The sequence below is a fragment of the Bactrocera oleae genome, chromosome 5 (assembly GCF_042242935.1).
Source record: "Bactrocera oleae isolate idBacOlea1 chromosome 5, idBacOlea1, whole genome shotgun sequence".
NCBI classification, from domain to species: domain Eukaryota; kingdom Metazoa; phylum Arthropoda; class Insecta; order Diptera; family Tephritidae; genus Bactrocera; species Bactrocera oleae.
Window position 1 is genome coordinate 70,266,229 of NC_091539.1, and position 15,568 is coordinate 70,281,796.

Here is a 15,568-nt window from a genome sequence, read left to right on the forward strand (position 1 = left end):
GCCAATTCGATTCGTAATTCTCGAATCCATTCGAAAATGGCTAGTTCTTACAATATCGGAATATAGTTAGATAGTAAAAATTATACACAATGAGAGACATATCACTAAATGTAGACGAACTTGTAAGTTTTACTTCCCATTAAAAATTGTTTACATTTTTAAGAGAATGGTGACAATTACACTTGATAAACGATCTAACAAGTCGCTATTATTAAACCTTTCTACTATATATATTTAATAATTTACTATCATCATGTATAATAAATATTTATCATTTTGAGAAAATTGTGATTGAAACCGGCTACTTGATGTTGATAACAAGCGCGTACCGGTAAATTTCGCACATAGATTTACAATTGTCATAAATTATAAATAATTATAATTTTGAGAGAAATGTAATTGAAACCCGCTACTTGATATGGTTTACATATCTTCAAATGATTTAAATCAATAATGAAATTGTCTAATTAGACTCTGGTCACTTCCGATTACTTATGTCTTAATTACAAATCTTTATTTGAAATTTGTTTTAAGTTTTGTTGTAATTTTACAGAAAATCGTGGAATGCGTTTTGGAAGTTCACTTTTTATTCGTGCAGAGATATTCATGCGAAACTTTCTTGACGTGTTTGATATCGGAATTGCAGTATAACTCACCACCACAAATCAATATATTAATAAATATCAATTTTGTGATAAAGAGAAACAATTTAAGCTAAGATGAGCTGTGTGAATGAAAATTACACTGCATTTTAATTCAAAAACTCACAAGCGTTGACAGAAATTCATCTCAAATACAGTTTTCACTGTATACTCGTTGAACTCACTCGAGTACGAATAAAACAACAACGTTAATTGTGACTTAAGAGAGAATAAATCGAACGCGAAACAATCACTGAAGGCGGTTTCAAGATTGTAGGATATAATGTAAATATGCATTGTGGGGACAAATTCCATTTCTCTTATATTTTATCGGTTACTAGTCTGAACCGTGTTTAAAAATTGGCCCTTATATAAATTATATCAAATCAATTTACGTTTAGCATTGTAATTTATTACAGCAGCCGAGCATGGGGCTGAAACGAGTCTTAAAACTGAATCATTAAGCCACGATATCGCGCTACGCTACGATTGTTCTGTCAGAGTTTTTGACGCTGCAGCGGCTTATTAACAATCATCGTATTGCAAGCAACTGGCGGATGTAAGAAAAGTATGAAAATTATTATTTAAATAAATTATTTTACTTTAGTTACCGCCAAATTAAATTTTTCTCATCGCATCTGATTGTGATATGATCTAAACTTTTTGATATTAACCTGTAAGAAATATTTTCGCAAAGTATTAACTGTACATAACAAATTTTTGATTAGGTTCAAGGTAAGGTTTAGTAACGGATCACAAAAAAAGGAGATAAAGATTAGTATTTATTATTTCCTTTATTTGGATCTGTATACTGATACATCGTTATCATACTGTTTTCAAATCTAAATTTCTGAATTGAAAGGCAACTGTTCTGAGAACAAGGCCACCGTCCAGTAGCAGGGTACAACAATCGTTTAAAATGTCTACTGTCACTCCCATGCTCTCTCCTGCGGTTACGGCGTTCATCGCCCATCAGCTAGTCGCCATCAGTGAAAAGGTTACATAGCAGCTGCTCAACTAGCGCTTAGAAGGCTAAGCAGCTGACAGACCGCTTCGAGCATACTGAATACAAACCTTGTTCGGGGCAAAGCGATGTGAAACTGTGTAAACAAAGTGAACTGTGTTGCATGCAACATTAGCATGTGGTTGTTTTATGTGAATGTTGCTACCAAATGTATTGTTGTAAACTACCGGCATAGCAGAAGCGATGAGCTCACACAGATTGTGTTGACAAAATTTGAACGTGACCAAACGGTAGGAAAGTAAACGACATACCTGAAACATTGGCGAGCATACAGTACAACAATAACAATGCTTATAGCTGTACAAGTTGTGAAACACAGTGTTTAAGTTTTCGACTTTTGTGGCAAATATTATCGAAATCGCGTTGTCACAGCATTCGATGAATTTTAATCACAAATCAAAACGCCTATAGAGACGAACTTTACTGAAGGAAAGGAGCTCATTAACCCATGCGATTTAACCAGTTTAACCAGTTTTCTGTGAGGTCCAGACATCTATCAGTAAAACGCAAGAAAACAATGAAACTAATCCCCCACGCTCTGCCTTGGGTGTATGTTCTTAAAAGCCTCTGAGTCTTGTAGTTCCCAGCAATTATCCTATGACCAGGGATTCCCAATTCGGAGCTCTATTTTAGATATACTGCTATCATAATCCTGTCGCCATAGTTACTTTAGCTTGAAATAAACTAAAACTAAACTTTTAAGAAGTAGGAATCTGAAATGTAAAAAAGTTGGAGTAAAACACAGCGAGTTTTGCTTAGAATAACCCTCACCCAAAAGGAAACAAATAAAAGGAGGAACATGCTAAAGGTGAACGATTGGGGAGGGGATGAATTCGAACCCGTTTTGGTGCTATGTACTCGACCCGAAACTGCAGTCTGCATGTACATATTTGAACAACGCCATTATCCCCCGCAGACAACCCTCTTCGCTACGCCAGCATATAACTCTCAGCCATTCAAAGCACAGCAACCAGAAAGCCAACCACAACCACAACGACAGCGGTGGACGCAAATCGAATCGAATTCAAAAGAAATGGTTCATGCCACGTACCAAGCTTGGCCATTTAACTGATTGCGCTGATTGCCGCAGTGCACAACAGAAACAACAATAATAGAGAAAAGTGCCAACAACTACGGCAGAGAGCAATAACATTGCCAACAACAATAATAACATCGAATTGAAGATCTAAAAAGTGATTGCAACAGAAGCGACAATTTCACATTCGAAAGTGGCAACAATAGGTGGCGACAGAGGTAACAGCAGTAGCTGCCGTCCGCAAACGCTTGCGCCTGTTTAGACGATATCCAGTCGGACAAAGTTTGTTGCCAATCTTACCGGTGCACTCCTACATTTGTGGAGTTGTTGGTGCATAGTTTTTATGTTGCAACATACGTACCTTTACCACCCTCACACAATGTAAACATGGCACGATACACGACTATGCAAACAACAACAACAATGGTAAACAGTAGCAATACCGCTAGTCAAAACAAAAGCAAACAGTGATGGCCATCGTTTGACACAGTAGCCGAGGAATCCAGCTGAGTCCTTGTTGTCGCGGTAAAACGCGCTCTTACCGAAGTGGCAGAACAATTCTAGGTCGGATCATAATCGTTGAAAATGTATCCAGCTGCGTCACATACCACATGGAGCAGCTGCGCATAGCACTAATTTCGTTTTGGCATCGATGATAACGTTGAATTACAAGCGGATTCATCATTTATACCGTTACAGTGAGTTGATACAGAGATAAAAAAGGTGAGGAATGGTATGCAACGGCCACCTTATAAACATGAATGCGTTTATTGTCACTTGCCAACCCGGAAAAATCGGGTATTCTTATAAACTTTATTGACTCAAAAGGGTAGTGTCCCACCGAACAAAATTCTTGAAGTACTGCAATGGAACAACTATGTATATAAAATGGAGTATTGAGACTTAAGACTGAAAAGAAACTATATTGCGGTTGGTTTAATATAGTTGCTAAGCCGCGTAATAATTTCCGGGTCCACATCGTGGAACTTTTACTAGTTAATAAGACAACCGAATGATAGTTTATTATAAATACACGTATATAAAGTTTATTACGAGTATCTTTCGAAAGAACATTATTTAGCATTTATTTTTTGAAGATTATCTCTTTCAAATGTTGACCGCGGCTACGATACAGATGATCCATTCGTTGAGTCCTATTTTAACTCGTTCGAGCATTTCGACTGGTAACTGGCAAATGACACGCATTATGTTTTACTCCAAGGCCTGAATCGAAGCGAGATTGTCCGCATAGACGTTAGACTTTACATACTCTCAAGCGTAAAAGTCTAACGGTATGATATCACCCAATTCGGTGGCCAATCGACCCGCCCAAAACGTGAAATTATCTGCTAACCGAAGTGTTTTCTCAACAAATGCATGGATTGTTGCGATGTGTGGGAAGTAGCGCCATCTTGTTGAAACCACATGTTGCCGAGATCGCGAGCTTAAATTTCGGGCATCAAATAGTCGGTTATCATGGCGCGATAATGGTCGCCATTGACGCTTACATTCTCACCGGCATCATTTTTGAAGAAATACCAAAACAAACCGTTGTTTTTTCTGGATTTTCAGGTTGCTCTGCGTTCCAAATGCGGCAATTTTGCTTATTTACATACGAAGCGATGTCGCTTGGGAACGTCGAGCGGCTTCAGTTCTTGCACAAGCTGTACGCTTCCATATATATATATATATATATGCGCCAAGTCGTTCAATACGGTCTCTCTGCGATCTTTGTGTACACTCTCAGCTACGGCCGCTATATTTTCTTCACTGCGTGCTGAACGTGGTCTATTCAGTCGAATATTATCCAATAATGAATGCTGGGTCTCAAGATGGGTGATGGTGTTGCGAATAGTATGCTCAGTAGGCCGATTATGTTGATCATAAGTTGAGCGAAGCTTGCGAAACTCATTATTTACAAAAGTACAGTGAATTTTCGTAATAAAGTTGAACCAGAGAACGTAAATAGACGAGAAGGTGCAAATTGAATTTTGTGTGATGCTCGATCATTTATGTTCCCTGGTTCAGGCATAATGACGATGAAATGCCAAACAATACTGAACAAAATTAACATAACAGCTTGACACGGCTCACTCGTGATCTGTCAAAAAAATGCTATTGAAAAAATTACCTCTACTTGGAGAACCGTTATTGCCGCTTTTTCCTATTTGTGATTTGTGTCTTAATATTATCTGGAAAATTAGAGAAACAAGTTTTATGGGAATTCCGATATCGTTAGAAAGTTCGTTATTGCTTGTTGCGTGACCACTATTATTGAAAAAAAAAGACTTAGTGATGTTTGTCGGTACAGGAATCGAACGCAGATTTTGCACAGTGATAGTTTCACAATTACCACCTGCATTGCTGATCCCAGTGTCATTATAATGGGTAAAAGCCAAAGCTTGCCGAAGCAGTAAGGGATATTCGGCACATCGGTTTATTCCGCGGAGAAGTTAGCTCTTATATATATGTATATCGCAGACGCTCCAGCTTTCTCTACGAATGTCTTATTATCTGTTATATACTTTTTGGGGAATGTAGAGTTTAAAATAAAATAGGATCAAATGTTAGGTATGTATAGGAGTAGTACATCGAATCTATCAAATAATTGTTTGTCTGTTGAAATTATCTAGACAGGAAACCATGCGAAACAAAATCAGAAACTCTCCGTCTTATCTTGTCAGGCGTCACTGTACAATCAACTCAATCAGACTTTCGACAACACCAAAAATGAGTAAGAATGCGGTGACTAGGTAACCGTTACAATAAAAATCATTTTTTTTTCTTGCTGTTTTGTCTGGACTACTTACTATTTCTGAAAGAATACTCTTTGCGAATACTCCCTAATTATAGATATTTATTTCTATATTTGAGGGTGTAAGGTTGAAAGAACATAAATAACACAACGACTTGGTATTAAAAAATCAACATTTTATTATAAAAAATTTAATCTCCTGCTTGCTTAGGAATCCAACAAACGCAAGTATTCAACATATCCTTATAATACTTTCTTAAATATAAGAACCCCAGCCAATGTACATGGCAGCCAGATTGTCAATACTCGTAGCTTCTGCTATCAAAAAATTCACTTGACCTTCGGTAGACAGAGGCATGCTGTTTGCCTGCGTGCGCTTCACCTGTAAAAATACTCATTTATTAAATTATTTCATTACATGCATTATAACATATAATTGTGACAACGTACATAGCCCTGCAATCTTTCCTCGATGCGACGCACATCTATCAAAGCCTTGGGATCGGTCAACTCTAGTGAGGGTTTGGTCTTACCGCTGAAACTACGGTTCAGCGCCACAAGATCATAGACGAACGGTCGCAAAACTGACATCAAAGTTTTCGATTGCTTTTTCAGCACACGTATTGTTATCTCACAACAACATCGGTACATGCCTTCAACGCCCAATGGTCCCATGGCATATACCATGTTGTGGGTGAGGCGGAAGGGCACTAATTCTGGATAGGCGAAGTGCTCGCCCTGGTTGAAGAGGCAATTGAAGTCGACATGCACCGCATCACCAGTCGTCTCATCGAAGAGCAAGTTTTCACCATGGCGATCACCCAACCCTAGAATATAGCCTACCATAGACATAACGGCAACGGTTTTGACGTAAGCGCAACGCGCTTCATACCAACTGTTGGGCGTGCAAAAGCGTCGACGTAACCACTCCTGGAAGACAGGCGGATGGGCGGGCAATAGCGTGTCTAGAAACACGCTGCGTTTCTTTTCTATTGGATCCGTTCGAGGCAACGCGCACTGACGCAGCATACGATCGGGTAATCCCAAGCCGCGCATACGATAAACCGAGTTGCAAATGGCGCGAAAGGAGTTCAACTTAGGCAGCCACTCCACCAGACCGCATTCCTCATTAAATGGTATGGCAGCGTAGGTGCGAATACGAAGGCAACGATGACGTGCCTGTTTAGAAAAATTTGGTATACAAATTGGAAATGCTTGATGTGCCAGAAAAACAATTTTTTTACCTGTGAGTCTTGATGCAGGAACCTTTTAACCAGTCCATTAAATTCCATCAATCGAAAGTCTTTTCGTAAATCGTCTTTTGGTTTCACCATCACTTCGTAGCACTTACCGTCGCTGCATTGGATGCTAATCTTTTTCGGCTTTGCAGCTGAACGCAACACTGTGATTTCTTCTTTAATGCCACAAATAAAAATTTGTTGATAAGGAAATGGATTCGCCGGCACAGACAATGGACTTGAAGACGTCGACGATGACGATGACGAAGATGATGATGACGTTCGCTCTAAGTTACCCAGCGACAAATTTAAGTCCAACGACGATGTAGCAGATGTCAAAGGGAACGACGCTTGCATGTACTTCTCGAAAGGCAACAAAATGTTGGAGAATTTCGGATCCTCAAATAATTTTGGCAGTTGCTTGACAAGCGCGCTCAGTTCATAGGTTCGATCGTGCGCCACGTCTTTGTTCGTCAACTCAATTAAACGTTCGGCCAGTATATTGAAATCGTTCAGCTGTTTTTGGAATTGTGGCTTTGCGAGACGTGCATCGGTAAAAATCAATTTGCAGCGCTTCACACGATTTGTTTGCGACGACTTAAGTATTGGCAGCAACATCCACAAGGACTGCTGCGGAAAGTTTTCAAGCAACTTAATAACAATTGTACGGAGAACGGCGAACACATCGCTCGACGGATGGCATATACGACTCAGCAATTGTGAGAAAGCCGTGTAGAATATGGCGGTGGGCAGCGCATTGGCACAGTTGTTCATGAGCTCATTCATTTTTTTAGCCACCTCTTGCATGGTGTTTGCCTTGGCAGCGAGTGCCGAATCACTGGACGCGGCTTCACAAACCGATGCGCAGCGCGAAGTGAAGTCCAGCCAAAGGCTCAGCAGCCGCGGCAGCGATTGATATACATTCTCACAGCCGCTCTTTAATGACTTTGCATAGTTTACCATGATATCAAGCAACAGCTTGCGGCCGATATCACCGTGCTGCTGTTCCGCTGAGAACGATTCATATATTTTCTCCATGTACTGTGCCAATTGCACATAGCATTTCTCCGAGTTATGATTGCCGAGTATGGCTTCACGAAAGTAGCGCAGATTTAACTCGGCGCAACTGTTCATCGAATCGGCGCTGTACGTGGCTTGTAGGTATTTCGCTTCCGCATATAGAGCGCGATCACCTGCGCTGAGTGTGCGTACATTGCGCTCGCACTGCGCTTCCATGCGCTCCAACTGCTCTTCAAGCAATTTGAACGCATGCGCCTGGTCCCCTTTCTGCCACAAAAGTTTGGCCTTCTCGATGAAGAGCGTCTTGGGCGCATACTCCGTCGCTTTCATAATGCATAATTGCGCTTGCTGTAGACTGCCAGCTTCGCGATACATCTGCACACTGCGCAGCCATAGTTTACCGATTTCACCATCAATGGCGTTAACAACGCTTTGTCGCAACGCTGACGGCTGAGTGTTTTGTGAAGCGGCGGAAAGCAAACGCTTGCTCTCAACGAGTAGATTGCGGCGGAAGCAAAGTATTGGTTCCATGACGCGCACCACTGGCTGCAACACGCGCAAGCGGCTGTCCCAGTCGGTGAAGAATTCGCGCACATTCGTAAGACATTGTGTAGCTTTTGCTTCAACTCCATAGCTGGCAATTACCTCGTGTGTGAGTTGCTTATTCTTCTCCATTTCGTTGAGCAAATGGAGTTTAACAACATCTTCATAGGAATATGGATAAGATTTGTGATTTATAACGGAGCAGCTGCGCATTGTCGCCAACACATTGCGGCGTATCACGTCCAGATGATGTGTGAAATCCGTCAACACCGTTGTTTGCTCTTGTGACTGACTGTCGGTGATTGGCTGTCGGTAAAGCAGGAAAGCTTCGGCGCATTGTATATTCCAATTGGACGTTTTCCGACGTACAACAGAGTCCTCGAGCAGCTCTTGCAATTCATCATAGCGTCCCAGTCGCCATAGCAGCTCCGATTTGCATTCTTTAAAATAATCGTCAGTGTAGTGATCGGTTAGTTTCTGCCATAGCCCATCGGTGATCAACAGCGCTGTTTCGGGTGTATCCATGCGCAAATAACAGTTAATCATGCCCTTTATATGCTCCTGACTAATAGGCTCGTCGCTGCACATTAGCTGCTCGTAGCAGGTCTGTAACTCTTGTGGCCGATCCACGATGCGATTAACCATAATTTCTTCATCTAAGCTGAGACTCGTCTTCTTCACGTATACGGCGCCTTCGACCGAATCTGCATCAAGCAACTCGCCATGTATCTCAATCAGAAAAGAAATTTGCTCCTGCAGGCGCGGATGTGTGTCCTCTTCTTCAATATATGCCTCTAGGTACATAAGCGCACGCGCATACTCATCGGAGTGATAATTGGCCTTGGCAATCAGCAGTTTGTTGAAACGGCGCAGAAAATCACGCACACACTTATAGTTTTTATCCTCCTCATTCACCTTAGCGCCAACGCTATTTATTCGCTGCCATTCTCGAACCCAACGTTGCAAGAAGTCGATTTGTTCCGAACACAGTTTGGTGCAAGTGCGTCCAATGTGTTCCAACCCATCATATTGCACCATCTGACTGTTGCGCGTACGTTGCGCCGATTCTACCGTCGTTGTTAGATCGGTGGCGTATTTAGCCGATACGAACTCCTTCAGACCCGATGCCTCGTAGACCGGCTGTTCGTCAATACCTGCACTACTGAAGCTGAAAACCGCCTCAAACTCCTCGTACATCTTTTGCCGCTGACTATCGGTGCCATCTTGTAGCGCATGCAATAATACATAAGGGAAAAATGTAATCAGCGTGTTATTATCACGTTTTATACTCGGCTTGTAGGAGTTCAGCAGATGCTTTGTTTCATCTGCTTGCACAAAGTCAATAAGGCGCGCTGCCCAATTGAATGCCCAGTCGGCGTAGCTTCGACAATAACTGCTATTGAAAATCGGATGCTCGGCACAACTACTTTCACGTCGCGAGTTTGTATAGCACGAAGTGAGCAGCGGCTCCATTACCTGACGCATGCGCGATGGCAACGCCTCCCAGACGTTCAGCTTTTTATTCTCACGCGGCGATACACCACAAACCGCTAGTGTCTCCTGTATGGCAAGAGAGAAATTATCAACATACTTGGTGTCCTTTTGAAACTGATAAGCGCGACAAAGCTCAGTCAACGCCATTATGGCAAACCCATCGGTGTGCACACTCAGCGGCAAATCATCACGCTGCTCAAACGTGTGATTCGTTGTTATATAACTGGGATCAATGGCGCCCAACTCGCCTAAACATTTCGCCGATGATAGCTGCAAATTTGTGTCCTCGTGCTTGCAACCAGCCACCAAGGTATCTACGAGATTCTCAATTAACGGGTCGACAAGCATTTCGCTTAACACCAGATGATTGATGTCAATGCGATTAGTCGCCACGAAATTTCGCAAATATGTGAGGCCGTAAATGCGCACTTGTGAGTTCTCATTGGTAATTTGCCGATAAAGAAATGCGATCTTCTCTAGCAACGTTGAGCGCTCGCTTTTCAGTATCTCTGTTTGACGTGCGACACACTGACTTATGGTGGGCGCAACACCCTTAAGTTGCTCGACAAAATACAAATCGGGTATGTAAGCACCGAGCAAACTGTCATTCTTCAATATCACAAACTCATAAATGGCGTTCACCTCAGATTCGCTGTGCGCCAATAACGGTTGTAGCGAAGCCACGATGCGACTCAGTGATGGCCCCAACTCTTCAATGTTCACAATGTGTAGGAAAATATTCCAAACCTTTAAGCAAATGGATTGCAGGTGACGATCCTGCAGCGACAGCACAAAGCTCAGCATGGCAATGATTTTAAAACGGAACTGTGTTACGTGCTTAGCGCCCACAAAACGCAATATCTGTCCCAGACTATAGAGCGCCTCCTCCTTAAGTGGTTTCTCAAAAGTGGGTTCGGCAAGACAGGTCTCGAAGTAGGTGATCACGCCAAGAAAGCGGTCGGCTATGAATTTTGCAAAATCACCAGTGTTGGCACTTTGAGTTTTCGGTATGCTCGAAGACTTGCTACTCGAAGCTGTTACACCTGAGCTGCCATTGCCAGTATCGTTGAAGAGCAGACACTGAAACGCCTTCATGACAAACTGCGGATTGCGATTGAAGTAGATCAGAAACTCGGACACCGTTTGCTGCATGAAACGTAAAATTATTAGCTCTGTATAAAGCATCTACAAGTATTGTAAGTTGCAATGAGAATAATTTGCCAACATTAAGAATAAAAATAGCTACATTGGATTTGAATTCGGCAAGACGTGGAAAATGGCGAATCGAACAAACAACTAGCATAATCAAATGGACAGCAAAGCAAGCTCTCATACACATTTAATGAGGTATCGATATAATCTCTCGTTAATTCAATTCAATTAGAGGATAGTCCAAACATAGGCAGAAAAATTGCGAATAGAAGACGATTAAGGATTTATGAAATAATAAATGGTTTTATGTTATGATAAAATGCATTTGCATTTCTAAATAGAATGTGTCAAGAAGTTCCTAACTCACTTCTGTTAAGCTTTGTTGAAAACAATCATTAGGCGTAAAACCTACCGAAATAATACATTGGCGTATAGAAATCAGTGTTGCTGTCTTTCGACACACCTAGGCCTTTAGGAGGCCCATTGTGATACCACCGGGACTAAGGTTCCCTCACTCTATTAGCTCCTTTCTGAACCACCCCGTGATTCTGAAGAACTTCATCAGTGAGACAAGTTTTATCCGTGCAACCTCGGAGACGTCGTCAGAAAAACCCTCGATCGAGTAATCGCATAGAAGATATTTTATAATCTCCTTCTCTTCTACTTCCTAACAGCTTCTACAATAGTCGTTATATGGCGCAGCAAGTCTACTTGCATGTCTGCTTATTAGACAGTGGCCTGTTAGTACTCCTACTAAAGTTCTTTTATCATTCCGTTTGAATTTTAACAGTCGACATGTGCGGCTCATATTCCATTCATGCCACGTTTGCCTGCTAGTTGAACAAGTCAGGGACTGATTCCACTGAGACTCGGCTATGTTAATGACATGTTTGTCGATGAAGTATCTACAAGTAGCCAGAGGCATATATATGTCCTCCTTACCAGAATCTAGTTGTAGGGTGGTGCCTGTTCTGGCTAGTTCATCTGCTACACAGTTCCCGGGATTTCAAAGCCCACAGTGTGTATATACAAGTATAAATATATTTCTTGTTGTGATCACACTTTTTGTCAGTACAAGAAGGCTTTCTTTAATTGCGGTGACCTCCGCTTGGAAAACACTGCAGTGGTCTGGAAGCCGAAAGGCGATTTTGGTATCTAGTTTAGCTGAGAAGACACTGCCGCCTACTCGGTGCACTCTGCAATAAGTCATGATTTTTATTCTAACTTGTTGAGTGTTACAAAATTTTTAAATTATATATTTTCTAATAGTTTTATGGATTTTAAAAAGCATCCTATTTACATACCTTCACATCTGTATTCATCAATTTCTTTAAACTGAATTCAGTGCAACGCACAATCAATTCAATGCACTTGTTTCCTACTTCCGCCTCTTCAGTTAGGTAAATATGTGTGTATATGCGCAGAAATGAAGCGACAAAGATCGTGGAGATCGGTTTTCGTGTCACTTTCGATATGCAAACGATGAGTCCTTTGCACAGGGGCTCTTTTACACAATATGGCAGAATCATGGTCGCCAAGAGGCGATAGTAACGGCAGATAAACTCTTGTACGCACGAGAAACCTAGCATTTTAGTAAACTGTAAGAAGCAGAACAAATCTAATTTATATAATATATTTTTAAGTAGTTTAAATGACTTACAGCTTTGAGTGAGCGTGTCAGTCGCACACCGTTCTTCAGGAATATCTGCACTGCCAATTGCACAACCAAAGTTAGCGCATCACGTTTGTACCAATTCCATAGCCGCACTGGTTGCAAGCCATGTTTAGCACACATTTCGGTTGCGCACAGCACAGCCTCCTGCACGACTTGCGATTGTGGGTGCAAGAGATAAAAGAAAGTAAGTTTGAATAAATGAAAAAGCCATATTTCACTTATGTCGCTGTGCGCACAGCAGGTAATGAGTTCCAGCAACTTTAGCTGCGTCTGGCGTTGTGAAGTCGGCGACAACAAAGAAGTTGAAGAGCTCGAAGACAATGTTGACGCTGCTGTGGATTGTGTTTGCAGTGATTTCAGTATTTGTTGCAGCAGAAATTTTGCGAATTTCATGACAAGTAGCTCATCACCAGCAGTAAACAATTTTGGCACGAGCGTGTGTAATATCTCAAGATTCAGTTTAGAGATATGCTGTGCTCTCTGCAATACACTGAACAAATCGTCTGCGCTAATGCGTGAGAATTCTAGGTGATGGCCAATCGATGTATTTTCTGCGTTCTTTTGTGTGAGCAAAGTTTCACATAATTTGCGACGCACTGCCACCGGCAGTAATGGCAGCGGTTTCCGCCCTTTCGCCAAGAATTTACTTTGACTTTTGCACTCAAGTAAGGTGACTTTATTAGAACGTATATACGCCTCTACATCTGTTGCAGTTGAGCAAATGTTTCCGTCACAAAGTTGGCAAATAATGATATGCTCCTGGAAAGCTACATCAGATGTGACGAGAGGTGACAATCTTAGGAATATGCGACACGTGGAAGCACCGGCTCCGGTACAGTAGGAATTACGCAGCATTTCCATCAATATGGACGGCATATCTGCCACAGGAACAACAAAATCGCGCAATACTCGATCCAAAGTCAACCAGCCACGAGCTATCAATGTGTGGAAGTGTTCGCAAAATGCTGTACGAAACTTCATCAATAATTCAGCGGACTCCATTTTCGGATTCGCATCAAAGATCCTACTCATTAAGCCTTCATAGAGCTTACGTAAATGAGCAGTTACCTCATCTGGTCCATGAATGTTTAAACTTGCAAGCAAGCGAAATGACTCAAATGCTGCAGCCTGCAAATTTCGAGAGGGATGGCGTTCCTGCGTGGCGGCTTCTAAAGGATTACTTATGCGCTGTAGCAAAATAATCTGCGTTTTTGTGTCCAGCGCGCCTCGTAAAGTAATACTATTCATAAGCAATGCGCAAACATCAAGGTATAACGTGGCAAGCTCGAAATCTTTAAAATCCAGTGAAAATGAATTTTCGTGGTACCGGGAGATAACTTGATCCAACTGTAAAATATACTCGTCATCTACTAACGAGGCAAATAAATTAATACCATTGTAGTAATTTTCCTGCACCACTTCCTTGACGGTGTTTTTAAGTAAAGCGTTTAACTGCTTACGTTGACAAAGCCGATGCTCTGCGTATATTAGTGCTTGCAACCATTGCTTTAAACGCTTTAACGAATCTACTTTAATTTCGCGCATATATAATGTATCGAAAATTTTCGTTTTTAGAAACTTCAAAGCCCGCTGCCGTTTTTCGCTTTTGTCATCTGCACGTGCAAGTATCACCGATAATAACAGCAGAGCGATTTCACTTCTCTCCGATAATATGGTAAGCTTTTCGACATCTTCAACGATTACGTCTTCCTCCCCTTCTTCCAATGGCAATTGAATAATAAATGTAACGATCTCACGAATAAGTTCACCCAAATTTTTGCTATCATTCTCATATTGAGCTTTTGGCTCTAATTCAGTGCAATTATATAGAATACTTAAGGCCAACATGGTTAAGGCACGTCGCGTCCACTGCAACTCATTACCGAAATCCTTCAGTACTCGGATTATTGCAATGGTGACATCTTTAAAGTCATCCAACTCTTCCAGTCGCATGCAACGAGCATGCAGCCAAAGTGGAACTTGAACCCATATTAAAGCTAACCCTTGCATGGTTAGTTGGCCATAATGTTCTAGCAATTCAGTGCATTTACAGGCCAGTTCAAATATTTTTTGACAATACCGTAGCGCCAGTAACTTGGTAGTTAAATCACATTCACGCACGACCTGGAGCACACTTAGAAGCGATTCGGCAAATATTTGCGGAAACAATGGATATCCAATAAGTGCGGCAGTATGGAGCACCTGCAATAGCGAACGAACTCTCTCATCCACTACATGATAAGAGACACGTATGGGTTCAAACGAAAAGTCTGCATCGATTTCTCGCAAACATAAATCCTCACTAAAAAATGCTGTGACCTCAAGGAATTGTTTGCGTTCAGTCTCAATACCAACTTGGCTTATATCTTGTTGTTCATCAAGCAATTGCAATCCATTGGTTAATTGTTCAATAGCTTTGATGTATGCTGCCACTAAGCGTTCAAATAGCAATGCGCGATTAACCAAACAAGACTGAAGTATCTTTTCCTGTAATTGAATGTTCCGTCTATGCATTCTAAAATGTGTTTTTAGTTATTAACAATAAAGCAATGAAACCACACAAACAACTTACCCCTCTGTACTAAAACTATTTGCGTTACATTTAACATTTGATACACCTAACCCATTAATAAATTTGTTTATAATCCAGAGCACAAAAGTGTCTTGAAAGCGGTTATTTAGTTCACGCAAGGAAGGTCGTATAAGAGAAGGCTCCCTGCATAGTATATCATCGACAAAGGCAAACACATCATTCAGATCTGTACCATCTCTCGAAACCAGATTATAAAGCAATTTCCATATATCTTTCCGCTTCGTAGACATTTTTTAATATTGAACATTTGTGAAGAAATTAATTAAATAGCAAACTTCTTCTAACTTCCTTCATAACAAATAAAATTATAGAAATTGCGAAATTAAACTGATATTTGCGGCGCCAAAACAACAAACGTGAACAGCTGATTCGAAGCGGTTGACGTGTAGTGTTGGAA

General features: G+C 41.3%; 1 protein-coding gene across 1 annotated transcript; it reads right to left on the reverse strand.

The window, feature by feature from the left end:
* Positions 1-5,611: 5,611 nt before the first annotated feature.
* Positions 5,612-15,513, reverse strand: mei-41 (meiotic 41). The gene is made up of 6 exons (XM_014246975.3): positions 15,151-15,513; positions 12,564-15,093; positions 12,208-12,501; positions 6,701-10,897; positions 5,907-6,635; positions 5,612-5,838 (listed from the first exon to the last, which is right to left on the reverse strand). Exons 1-6 carry the CDS (start codon positions 15,399-15,401, stop codon positions 5,713-5,715), a joined length of 8,127 nt encoding a protein of 2,708 aa, XP_014102450.2. The 5' UTR covers positions 15,402-15,513; the 3' UTR covers positions 5,612-5,712.
* Between the last annotated feature and the right edge of the window lie 55 nt (positions 15,514-15,568).